This window comes from Coloeus monedula (genome assembly GCF_965178545.1).
Source record: "Coloeus monedula genome assembly, chromosome: 7".
In the NCBI taxonomy this organism is placed as follows: domain Eukaryota; kingdom Metazoa; phylum Chordata; class Aves; order Passeriformes; family Corvidae; genus Coloeus; species Coloeus monedula.
This window is the reverse complement of record NC_138787.1, coordinates 20,519,988-20,533,583: the sequence shown is the minus strand read 5'-3', so window position 1 is coordinate 20,533,583 and position 13,596 is coordinate 20,519,988. Positions and strand designations below refer to the sequence as shown.

The 13,596-nt window shown below is 37.9% G+C and overlaps 1 protein-coding gene across 1 annotated transcript in view; it reads left to right on the top strand.

Moving 5' to 3' along the window:
- Window positions 1–13,596, top strand: part of MYO3B (myosin IIIB) — a gene marked incomplete at both ends in the record, with an annotated part of 202,185 nt that overhangs the window by 80,395 nt on the left and 108,194 nt on the right. Inside the window, 2 exons of the mRNA XM_082285588.1 lie at window positions 325–480; window positions 12,945–13,041. Coding sequence (XP_082141714.1) covers window positions 325–480; window positions 12,945–13,041 — 253 coding nt within the window. The remainder of the gene's footprint in view (window positions 1–324; window positions 481–12,944; window positions 13,042–13,596) is intronic.

Sequence of the window (13,596 nt, the reverse complement as noted above, 5' to 3'; positions counted from 1 at the left end):
GTCTATTCATCTTAATTTTTATGTATATTAACTGTACAGCTCTTACAGGATACAATGTCATTTTTTCCTTTTATCTAGTTACAGTTAAAAGAGAGATTAAAGAAGCTCAAATTTGTAGCCTTTATACTTGTATACTTGCAGAGTGCATTCACTTAGCTAAGTATTTTATGCCAGATTTATTGTAGTGTGGAAGAGTCTTGTTACATAATGAGGAACTCAAATAAGTGGAAAAAAAACCAGAGTAACAGCCACACAGTAAGCTGACTCAGATCATGCTGTAACGAAATAAGATCATTGTCTGAGATCCCTACTTGTCTGTCACAGGTGTCTAATCAAAGATTTTGAAAAGCGTCCTTCAGTCACCCATCTTTTGGAACATCCGTTTATTAAACAAGTACATGGTAAAGATATGTCTCTGCAAAAACAGCTGGCTGAGCTCATCCAAGAACAACAGCAGCTAGGCTCCATAGCCAAAACAAGGTACTGTACCAGCTACAGTAGCAACATATATGCTACAGCCCTCCTTCCCCACACTTACACTGGAAGCACAAATTGAAATTTCGCATGAGACTTTTACTGTTTTGAATGATCATATCAATGTGTTGTTTGGCAGTATTTTTAGCAATAAGTGCTGCTTGCCATGTGAATGTAAGAGACGTGTTTTCCTTTTCATAATTTTTAAAGCTATTTTGATCTGCTGTAATGCAACCTTCTTTGCCTTTTTTTCTCCCACTGAACTCTGTTCTATACTTGTTCTCATTTGGCTTGGTCGGAAAGATGTTGATAATTCCAGAATGTTCTGATTTGTGGAAATACACGTTGGCATGAAAAATTATATCATGCTTTGGTAACAGATCTTTAAAAATACAACTGTGAGCATTCAAGTGACTACTAGAAAAAGTTAAGAACAGAAAATTTTGAAGTTTGCTGTTTGATTAAATCCTATTAGTAAGAAGGCTGATAAGTACCGAAAGTAGTTGTTTTGTCTGTAGTTTTATAACAACTTCTATTTTTTTCATTCAGCCCAGTAATTAATTATAAATGTGCTTAAAAAGCAATGCATGTTTATCAGCAGAAGTGGCATCTTTTGAGGCTGATTGTAAATATGTCTTAGTTTAGTTGTTGTCCAGAGGGTGGCAGAATTTCACTGTTTCAAAAGAGAATTAAATGCAAATGAACACACTGTCCCAAGCTCAGCAATCATTCTGTAATATGAAATTCTAGAGTTAGATAAGCTCTGGCCCATTATTATAAATAACCATCTACTAATGTTGATTAAGTAAATTAGATGTTATGATTCATAAGTCATAAACATGTATATACTTACATGCCATAAAACTCCGTGGCTTAAATGCTAAAGGCTCAAACAAAAATGTATAAGTTAAAATAAAGGAATGGCTGTTAAGTACAGTTTCAAGGTGAAGCTGACTTCTGTGGGTGGTGGGGTTTTGTTTGTTTGTTTTTGTGAGGTGTGTGTGATTGTTCTTGTTGTTTTCTTTGTTTTCTGGGGAAACATACCTGGAAATGCTCACTGTGGGTGAGGGAGTTATGCCAGCATTACAATAGAAGTTTCTGCTTTTTCTAGTTTCCTAAGATTCCTTCCCCATATAGCACCTCACAGATCACATTGCCTGCAACTATTGCATGGCTGGTCCAAGAATAAGAATAGGTATAAGAATTTTTCCAGCTGTTGACCTGATTGCACATACAGAGAGAATGGAATGATCCTTGTGCTAAGAGGAGTTCTGGAATGGATTTGTCATGGTATTCCAATAGATTCTTCTGACTCCATATTGTGGAATGACGAAGAACCAAGACCAAGACAGCATTTCTTTTCTCAAGCCTTTTGATGTATTAACTGGGTGTGCTGCAACAGACAAGCTTCTGCACCTTACACATGACTAGAATGTAGGAAGGATTTTGCTTCCCAGCACCCTAGTATGAATCAGTGCTCATCTGAGGGAGTATAACTCCTTGTCTGTCCCATCACCACCTAACCCAGCTTAAATATTTTATTTTCAAACAAAAATCTTTCTGATTGTTTTAGCATTATACTGTGGTATCCTTGCTTGTTCTGTGAAGCACCAGCCCACTGTGATCAGGGTTGAGAGCATGCTCAGTGAGGACAGAAATCTAGTTATTGTTTACCACTGAAATCTACAACATATTGTTCAGAATGATATTCTAAAGATTTTGAACTTGATCAAATTGGTACAAAGTTCAATGAGATAGCAAGAGCATATCCCTGCAAAATACTAAGTCTGTGGGCCAGACAGTTAATACTGGAATAGGAACATAAGATTATTACAGAAGAACCAACCACCAAGTACATCTAATTGTAATTTTCCCCAGAGGATTGACATCGCCTCATAATAGTAAAAGACTTGGCTCTGTAATAGGGCTATTGTACCCTCTAGGAAAATTGTTACCAGTTAAAAGCCTTTAAAACCTCTGTAATGCATCTACAATATAATTTTCAATACAAAATTTGACATGCAGAAGAACATATGACCAGATGATACTGTAGAATATTGTGGAGGGCTTCAGTGGATCGATGCCATGTTTATTCCTACTGGGTCCCTCGTGGAGACGCTCAGGCGGCGCTCTGGCAGCACCCACGTGTGCACACAACCTCACCCTCACAGGTGGTCGCGAACAGCCGCTCACACCCACAGGCTGTGCACGAACCAGAGACAGAGGCGAGAGGGGCTCTCTGCGCGCAATTCCGAGGTGTTTAACGGCAGCACCCCGAAGGGAACAGAGGCAAGAAGAACACAAAACTGAAAGCCCGCGCCAGTTTTATCCCAAAAACTCCCAAAGGCGGGCAGAGTATCCAAAACCAGTAGTCTGAGGGCTAGGGGGCAGAGACAAGGTTGAATGATATAACAGGGGCCAATGGGAAAAGGGATGGGAGGGGGGAGAGGACCAGTGGCCAGCAGAATCTAGACAAAGGGAGAACTTTCTAGCACAGTGTTGTAAGGAGAGACCACTTTTAGGGCAACTTGGGGGGTGTAAAGTGGACTTAGCCACCGCAACAGTAGAAAATTTATGGACATTCATTTGTAATGATCAGTTGAAGTCATCTGAGTGTATAGTGACCACATCAAAGTAAATAAGGCCAATTCAAACCCATGTTAAGCAAAACCTTTCTATTACAACATTGAATATAACGCATGCTTTTTCTGTTTATTGATGCGCTCATGACAGGTACAATTAAATGTACATTAATTTGCTGGTGTTCAGAAATAAAGAAAAACAGACACCCAAATTTAGGAGTAGAGCAACACTACAGATCAATCATTTAAAAGATAAGTAAGAGAAAATGTTCTCAGACCACAGGCTGAAAATTTCCAGAAACTAGAAAATCATCAGTATGCCTGTGTTAACAGCACTTCTTCTTTGAGGTAGCCCAGGGAGTCACTGGTGATGACAACTGATCGGGAGGTATCTATGTTTTGTCTTCATATGAAAGTCTTCCAGGGTGGTGCTTTGGATTTGTGTCTTTTGATTCTGCACTGACTCAGCACCTGTGGGGTTTTTAATAGGATTCTCTTTCCGATGGAGCCATGCCAGTTTTGCCTATTTTGGTGCATCACTTCAGGTTATTATGCTTGAGAACAAGCCTGCAGACTTGAAAGTCAGTACTAATGACTTAGAGCATGTGGAAAGAGAGACATGGAGAGCTTATCTAGCAGTGCACTGCTAGTGAAAAGGAGAGAACTGGCTTCTTTCTCTCATTTTCCCTCAACTCCCAGGAACAAACTCTTGATGCCATTTTAATTTCAGCTTCAGTGATTGTCAGAAGCCTCCTGAGGTTGGACTTCTACAGTGAGAGAAACAAACTAAGCCAATAGAAACACACAGATAATTTTCTACTCTGTTAGTGATTGCAGAGAGGTGCCTCAGGTGATATAGCTGAAGTGAAGGAGGGAATGCTTCACATGACCAGGAATAAGCGGGAGAGTTGTAGAAACAGGCTGGCCCCTTTTGGCAGGATCATTTGGGTTGGCCTTTGGAGCCACTGACTGAAACATCACCTTATTTTAGTTTCTTTCATTCTTCTTTTGTCAGCTTCTTTGTGGGCAGTATAGCTAGGCTTAACTTCAGTACATTTATTCAGACCTCTGAATTGAAGGGGCTCTTTATTGACCTTGAGTTCAAAGAAGTCTGTTTACACACATTTGTTGCTATCATCAGTTTGTTGCTGACAAACATATTGTTGTTAGTTTTCCATGAAGCAACTTACTAGAGAATTTTATATTCTATGATTTCCTTTAGGTTAAAAATTAATAATAAAAAGAAAATGTTTATGCTAGTAAAAGACCACGTTTAAAATGACATTAACAATTCATCCTGCTTCTTTTATGAAAAAGGTACTCTTTGAAACTTTTCCACCGGTTTCCCTAAATTATTTTCATTGGTTGTGGATGCTAAAAGACAGGAGCAGAGGAATTTTCCAGCTGCTGAAGCATTTGTGAAGTTTTTCCTTTCTCATGCTTTAGCTGAGAAACAGAGAAATCCAGCTTCTCACAGCTTTTCTGTGAAAGCTTTCGTTCTCATGCGAACTGGATGGACAGCAGTTTGAGAGAATGGAAACCATTTCTACACCTGCAAGCTGTTGTGAGAACAATGGAATTGTGAGAATAATATTTTGAAGTGGGTGGTTATACCACTCAGCCGCTTACTGTGGTGGGTGGCTAGCCAAGGGCCAATCATGGAATTTCTTTATTACGAAATGCATTATATAAGATGAGTTTTTCATTAAATGGAGCGGAGCTCTTGCTTTGGCCATATCATCTGACCTGGTTTTATGTCGTGATTTTCACCGTTCTCCGGGGATAACAGCGACAATTGGTGAGATGCAGATATCTTCTATCCTTATGCAAATAGGTGTTTTCTGAAAACCCAGCCAGAATTTCCACACTTGTAATGAGGAAAAAGATTCTTCATCTGTTGGCATCTTTTAGATTGAAATTCTTGTGTTTTGCCATTTCAGCATTAGCACTCCACTCCTACATTGCTTATGTCTTATACTCTTGTGGGGAAAAACTTGGTGAGAAAGTCCAATGTCACAGCTGTGTAAGGATGAGCTCTGGCTATCATCTTTGTTATCAATATCCCTTTTATAAGCTGTCAGTTAACTGTGTGTGTTTTCTAACAATACCAAAGCATAATGGCTAATTAGCATCAATACACTTTCATTAACAGCTTTGACATAATAACAATTGTATGAAGTTTAATTCTAAGAAATTTATTCAGTGTTAAGTATTCCACTAGTCCTATTTTTATAAAAGTTCTTCAGTCCTTGAAAAATAGAGGTTAGTACATATGGCAGCTGGTGAGGGGTCAGTAGCTCTGACCAAGGAAGCTGTGACCAGTCCGGAGAGATGGTCCCAAAAAGAGACTGTCTTCCCGAGGCCCGGTGTCTTCCCTCAGCTGCTGGCAGGAGGGCCCGTGCAGAAGCTGTCAGCTCTTTAGTGATTGTCAGCTCATGATTTCAGCTCAGCTCTGCAGGGCAGCCTCCAGGCCAGACCAGGGAGAGAGACGAGAGGCCGTGCAGCTGTTCCACACGAGGCAGCTTTATTAGTCCGGCAATGGCGAGCCAGGGACGAGCCTCTCTCTGCCCTCGCAGGGGCAGGGGGCTAGCTCTTATAGGGATACAGGGGGTGGGTGTCAGAGGGTAAAGGCCAATGGGCTACAAAGGATCTGCATAGGGTCTCCCAGAGGATTCTGGGTTTGTCTTCTTCTCGCCTTAACTGCAAAGTGGTTCCCTTTCCAGGGGAGTTCTGCTGGGAGGTTTAGGCACTCTCCTTATCTCAGCAGACGTTCCCTCCAGGGCAGGGGCTGGGCATACCACACAAGTACATCAGAACGTTGCTTCACGTGTTTTCATTCCAGCCATGCTGAATTATTCTTCCCCATCTCTTCTAAAGTCAAATACAGAATTCCTTTTTAACACATGGATACTAATTTCTAGATCATCTTGGGAGTCACAGCAGTCTTATTTCTATCAATATATAGCTGCCTCTAGGCAGGAAGCATTTCTTAAAATCAGAGAGGATGCTTTCACAGGCTCTCACTCATAGTTTTTTCCTATTTTTCCTTCTTTTTTTTACTTTCCCACTTCTGTATTCACACAAATACTGTACGATGGTTGTTCAAATGGTGTCCTTACACATAGTAAAATTGTGAGAACAAGAAATGTCATTCATTCATAAAGAATCATACCTCATGTAGCATAAAATTGGACAATGGAGGAAAAAAGAAGGAATCTTAAGTTACAGCAAGGTGTGGACAACAGAACAAGCAAACATTGGTCAGGAATGAAAAGCAAAACTATAAAAACATTTTTTTTACAATAGTAATAACTGAGTGTTTATAGACTCAGTGTGTCTGAGTGTGATAAATACTGTATTTTCTAAGTAAAAAAGGGTACACAAGTCAAGCTTACCATAAACTTGCTGTATTTCAGGGATAGGTTCTTCAAGATAAAGATTCATATGATTGCTTGTCAGTATAATACCAAGAATGTTTAGGCACCCCCCGAATTATAATGCAAAAACATAGTAGAGGTTTATGTTCTGTTCCTCATTCTCGCTCTAATTTGCTGTGTAATCTGTGTTCTATCACTTGCCCTCAGTATTTCTCTGTTCCTTTCACTTAAAAAATGGCTATTAATATCTTTACTTAATATATTACACCTATGAAAAAGAGGTAGCAGTTTGTCTGAGGAAAGAATTTAATCTTGTTCTATAAAGCTCTACTGTACCTGTGGTCACTGTAAACCTTTTAATGAAGAGAAACATGTATGATGCCTGGAGCTCCAGCCATTTCTATTTTCATTCTTCCTGCCGAAGAGTCTGGAGAAGGCTCTGGGAAGGCTCTAGGCAAAGATATGTTACAAATTATGGATATTATAAATTCTCCTTAGCAGTAAACATTTGCTTTGTTTGTGGAGATTATATTTTTGTTAAATAATATTCAGGTGTGTTTGATAATCCATTAAGAGAGGATATGAGAGAGCTGCTCACTTTCCAAATGTGCTTTTTGATGTCTTGAACTTTTTCATGTGGTCGGTTGCTTTTTTGGTTCATAGTACAAGTGATTCCAACATACAGGCTGATTGCCAGCCTGCTTAAGGAGAAAGTTAGAAGAGATTTAGTCTGTTTCCTAATATTGCTAAATTTTAAATGACTTCATGCTGTCTACACTGGCAAAATGCACTGTGAAAAGTGGGTATATTCTCTGGTGTTTGTTTATAAACATCAAATATTATCCCAGGTTTTTTGTGCTTGTCAGGACTTTATCTCAAGCTGGCAAAGCTGGCAGCTGGTTCAGTGTTGAAAAAGTTGAAAAACAGATGTAAAAACTTTCGAAGCCTTTTAAGCTAGGAATTATACCAAGTTCCGTAAATAATGTTTAAAAATACAACAGAGCTTGTCATGGAGACATTTAAAAGGGAAAGTCATGTGGTACCCCTGTATTCTGTCTATTGTCCCAGCCCTTCCTTGCATAAAATATGATGATAAAATCTTGGATCCTTTAGGAAGGCTTTCTCAAAAAAAGTAACCTCTCCATTTTATTCCACTAAAACAAAACAAAACAAAAAATGTTTCATGGCTTGTGAGTAGAACAAATGGAAAACTGTAGAATTTTAAATCTTTAACTGAAGGCCTTGAAAAGTACTGACCATCAGCAAAAGGGAACAAAATTTAAATGTTCAGTTTTTTTCTTTTCCCATTTAAATGTACAACAATTAAGATGTTATCTACTTATGCTCAGTCTTAAAATAACAGATTGCTCTATCCAGAATAGCATGTGGGAGAAAATCTAAAAAAGAAATGTCATAACAGCACGTGAGATGGGGAAATTCAAATGTAGTAACAGATCTATTAACTGCCTTTTCACTGTGGTGGAGAAGCAGAACATCAAGGAGGAGAATACCTGATTAAAAGCTTAGAACTGCAGACAGGGAAGAAGAGTCTTCACAGAATGCATTCTAAAAATTTTGCTCTTGGTAATATTCTTTGAAGCTGTCTTTCAAAATTTTAGATACTGTGGGTTTCTGTGTGACATTTGGCTGTTCTTTTGGACAAGATAATGTGGAGCACTTATATGAAATGCAGTAGATAAATCTATATTAATTTTAAAGTAACAAAAATACTGAATAATCACCAGTTGTCATCTACATTTATTTTGGTAGCCCTGTCTATCAAATGTCACTGGAGGTGAAGTTGAGAAAAACCATGGTCTTCTGCATTTCCTCAATAATCCAATAACTCCTGATGTAAAAGTTATATAGTGATGTGATGTTTGAAAGTTAATGTTGATCAAGCATTGAGTGGTTTGGGTTATGTGGTTCAAAGTGGCAGCTTCCCAATTATAGCAGGTTTGAAGAGGCCAACTCCAGACATGGCTCATTCTTCTCTTGGATGTTTTCCTACAAACTAGGTATCTTATGGTCCTTTATGTAAATATGCTTCTTCATAGGAATCAGAAAAGATCTACTAATCTCTGGTTTCAGTTTTTAAAAGAATGAAGAAACTTCAGCATTTGCATGAATATGGTTTTAAACAAGTTTAAGGTAGACAATAAAGAGTTTGGTGCTTGCAGTTTTGGGTGATGCTGGGTCAGTGTGCTACTGCTGGTCACCACTGAGAAGTTTGTTTCTGTAATGGGGAACAGACACTTGTGAAACCTTGCATTTTGAAGGATAAAATGCAAATCAGTACATCAGGAAGAATCAAACTTGAAGAAGCCTGGGGAAAAAATAGAAAAGGGGGGAAAAAAAAGAAAGAAGCATTTAATAGTTTGAGAAGGGCAGGTATGTTCAGTCTACCTTGTCAGATATTAGAATGATGCTACAGTGTCTTGGCAGCTTCCCCCTTCTTATGAACCAGCTGGATTACAGCAGCAGTCCATCCAAGGAAGTAATTCTTACTACCAGATATCAAGCTTCTCTGCCAGCTCACATTTAGATTTGAAAGCAATTAACCACAAGGAACTTGATTGCATCCAGCCAGTAATTTTCTTTGGACTCAGAGATAGTAACAGAAACAGAACCAGAAATATTTCTCTGATGCTATACACAATGTAATTTAATGCAATTCTTCCAGTCTTCTTCTATATGAATATTAGGCAAATGAGTTTAAAATTCTTTTTTCCCCTTTTTAATATATATTTTTAAATCTCAAAGCTGCTGTGGCCCCTGAAAGTGATCCTGTTCTGAGTATGATGTATGTGTTTTTACTGGAGGTTGTAAACTATAGCTGTAGCATTTATATTGTAATTAAGGCTGTGTCAGTGCCTCTGTTATGACCTTGCTTCAACAAATTACTTAAGGCTGAAACTTGATGTAAACGAGCAAAATTAAGTCTTTGCAATGCATGGGAAATAGGCTGTGTATCTCTGCGTGGCAGTATCACACTCTCTCCTTTTTTCTTTCTCATTGTGTTGAGTATTTTTCTTGTAAATCTCAGGAATTAATTTTTAAATTGGCAATAATGTAAAGAAGACCAGATACAGAAACCATTGTACCTTTGTAAATCCTAGTAATAAACAAATAAACCGTAAACATAAATGCTTAACTGCACCAGGAAGCCACAGTAAAGGCCTCTTGAAAGGCCCTAAGGATGCTAGGGGTGGAGGGGAGAGAGATTAAAGAAGCTTACCAATGAAGGCAAAAATTCTTGGTCTGTGTTGCTTTATTGCTCAGGTTGGACCTGCCAGCAAAATGACTTTTTGATCTAGAAGTCTGTGTGGTCCATCTAGCTTTTCTTTCCCCATCCCTTGATAGCAGGATATATGAGTGTATAACTATTTACAGTGCACTTCTATTACTGTAACTGGTTACATTCTTTCAGACTATCTCTACCAAAAGTAGAACAAATGAATGCTTCCTGACTTTTCATGAAATGGTTCTCCCAAGGGAGAAATGCTTCTTGCCTTTTGCGCCCCCTCCAAAATCCAAGAAAACTGTCCCTTCCAGCTATTCCTGCCTGATAAAATGGTAATGGGTGGGTGCTTTGGAGCATAGGGCCTTTTTCAACAGACAGTGGTCATCACTAGATTTCTGGAATCAATCTAATGGTGCTTTTCAGGTCTCTTCTAACCCAAACCATCCTGTGGTTCTATAATAAAGTTAGGTACCTTGAGTGGCGCCCTTTGCACCCTTTACGGCAGTTCTTTTGTTTTGTGAAGAGACTACATCTTGCAGGGATTGCTTCAGGAGGAAATAACATCTTTGATTTTCCTTTTGCTTAGAGTTTGTACTTTTTATACGTTGCCCGAAAGGAAGGGTAATTGAAAAAATGACTGATAATTCTACTTTTTATGCAAAATATGTACTGACAGTTATTTCCCCAGTTAAGAATGTTTCCTTCTGCTTTGTAAGAATTTTAAAAATATGTTTTAAAAGCAGATTGTATTTCTGATGTAAAATTGTGGAAATAATTAAAGGTTACTGCCTATATTTTTCCTTCCCACTCTGTCAATGCATTGGAGGACATAGGGTCAGTAGAAAACTGATGAGGCCAGCAGGAGATTTGAAGCTAATGTGATGTTATGCTCCTAATATCCTCTTCTTAATCATGTACTTAGGAAAATGAGTTAAGTGCCAGAAAATATGTGCACAAAGGTATATATGTTTTACTTCCATTAACTAAGACCGGTTTCCCTATTTATTTACATTGGTTTGAGAGGAACTCTTTCCAATAAAAAAAAAATTGATTGGTTTATCACTTAAGGTGAGCAAACAGCAGGAGTTTAATACACAATCAGATAACAGATTAGTTTACAAAGCCATTCTGCAATTAGACATGCTTAGGTTTGAATGTGCCCTCTTCCCCCTCCTCCTTGCACCTCTGGTAGATGCGTCCCTACTTGCAGTTTGTTGCAATTCAGTATTGTGGCTATGATGTTTTGCTCCAGGAAGAAAAAGCTTCACAGATGAGTTACGTTAGCTGTAATGTCGAGCTGTTGCTTTGCTATTTACATCTTCATGGAGTAAAACAACTGTTAAAATATTTCCTTCATTTGTAGACCAAGGGATGCTCCCATCTCGAAATTATTTACATTATTTACAACAGCATTTTTCTGTGCAGTAATAAGATAAAATAGAGGTTGAATTCTGGTTTGAAAGGGAAACAACACTTAAAAACCCTAGTAGTACATCGTGCATTCTTACTCCTTTGAGGATCTGGCTTGTCAGCAAAGTGTAATGTTTTTGCATACAGTGACTCAAAAAAAAAAAAGCCTAAAAGAACCCACAACCCAATACCTAATTGAGGACCAGGAAATGGAAGATTTAATTGAATGGAGTTTTGAACAAATTCAAATGATCAGTGTGCTGCCCACGGAAAATAATACCTACTATAACAATTTTTCTTTCATAGCTTTGTATTTGTGTTCGTATGTCCTCCTTTCATTGCTTCATATGTACAACATCAAGCAAACCACCATCTGTGGGAAAGCAGTGGGACTGTCAGCAAAACCTGCTGTCTTCCCACTGTTTTATTTCCTAGCTGACAAAACAGTTTGCACAGTTTTATTTAGTTATAATTCAAATAAACCATTGCAGAATAGTTTTCTAGAACTCACTGAGTAGCCAAAAGGAAATGAGGAAAATTAATAAAAATAGACATAAGAAAAATATGATCTTTAAATGTGATTCACAATTATCAGGGAAGCTGTACTCGTGGCTAACACTCCTTCCTCTTTGTTAGAGGCTTTCCATGCAATAATTCTTCTGGTGATGTAATATCTCTTGGATATGAAAAAATTCTCTTTACTGAATAAAAGCTGATTAGCTTGAAATGTAGAAGTGTACATAACGGGGGAAAATGCAAATGCCTCCTTGTTAATTTTTGAAAAAGGATTCCAAGAGCATATGAAGATATGATTAAAGAAAAAAGACCCACTAAATCTTCATATTAACCTTGAACATTATATATAAACAAGTGTTTCCTGCCAGGTTACTGTTCTGTTAGTGCTTGATATAATGTTTAGCCATGTTTTGGGATGCTTGATCATGTGATTCTTACTTTCTACATGGCAACCAATGCAAAAACAATCTGTCAAGGACTGTCATTGAGGATCAATGCTAAGTGTTACTCAGCAGGATGCAGACTGTATCTCGGTGGGTGTCCTTCTACTATGCTTTGATTATGTTTGTTGTAAAGAAAAGCCTAGTTGCACTTACAGCATTCATATTTCACACCCTCTGTGGAAGACATGTTACAGCCTCTTAATTTGCTCCCGTTTCAACATGATGTGTTGTTTAAAAACATATACACCACATTTTCAAAGATTCCTTCGGTATAATCTGATTATAAAGGGGTTATGTGACAGTTTGTCTCTGCTGCTTATTGTGTGGGTTAAATCTCTGGAGACAAGCTGACTGAACATCCATACAATTTAAAGTCTGATGGCAGCTGTGGTTCAAAAATGTTGTTTTGGGCCACGTCTAGGGTCATCTGAGGAGGCACTTTGGCGTACATCAAGGTAACAATAGGATTTTATACTACTTACTGCTTCTTATAACTTCCTTAGATGACAGTACTATGGCTGGGCACGTGGGGGTAACATTTAATTAAACTGAGTGGTAGTTTATTAACTTAAAGCAAGGAGGGAAGGGAAAAGAGGAAGAATTTTTTTATGGTTTACTGAGTGTGAGTGAGGAATAGTAAGTCTGTAGCTAAATCTTTGCTGAACATTGATAAATAGATGGGGTTTTATATTGTGAAAGAGAAAACAGGTAGTACACTGGACAGCAAGCTGATCTATTGCTTTTATAAAAGGACATTGCAAGCAAAATTACACATTTCAGAGAGCATGTCTGAGTTTCTGCATGACAAAAACATTCACCTGTGACTCCCCCTTGCATCTTAATGTTTGCTGTCTCTAATACACTTGTATAACACTGGTGCTCTACTAACAACTTCCAGGCATGAACAGATACATACTAGAGGACCTTACCATGTGGACAGAGCTGACAAGTACTCTCTAGATGATGATCTGGTAAACCTAGAAGTTCTCGATGAGGTACTGTACTGTCTGAGTAGCAGTTTCTGACAATTGTACCTCACATTCTTGCCTATTTCTGCTTTTTAGGCCTCTCTTAGAAGAATGAAAATAGTTCCTTCTTGCAATCTTTTGTCTCACCAAGGCAAAGGAATTCTCACATGACTAATTTGCTGACCTCAGTTCGTTAATCTATGTAGTGGCATAAAAGTAGTAGCAGTGAATACTATTATGTGGAAAAACTTAATTATGAGTGATGCTAGTTTAAATTATTTTTGTGAGTTTCCTAAAATGTGAAGTTTAGTCATAAAGATCTGGATTTAAGTGATTTTTTTTTCTAAAATAATTTATTTATATAGAATAATATATTACCTGCAGTTTCTGGATAAAAAGTGGTAAAACTATCAATTTCATACTTCACAATATCCCCTATTTGCAGAGTATCTCTACATTTTTGTGTTGATAATCCTTAAATTACATGCCCGCAAGGAAAAGACATTGTAATCAATTGTGCTGGTGTCCTGTTTAAACAGTCTTTTACCACTACTTAAAATTTAATCCTTGAAAAATTATTAT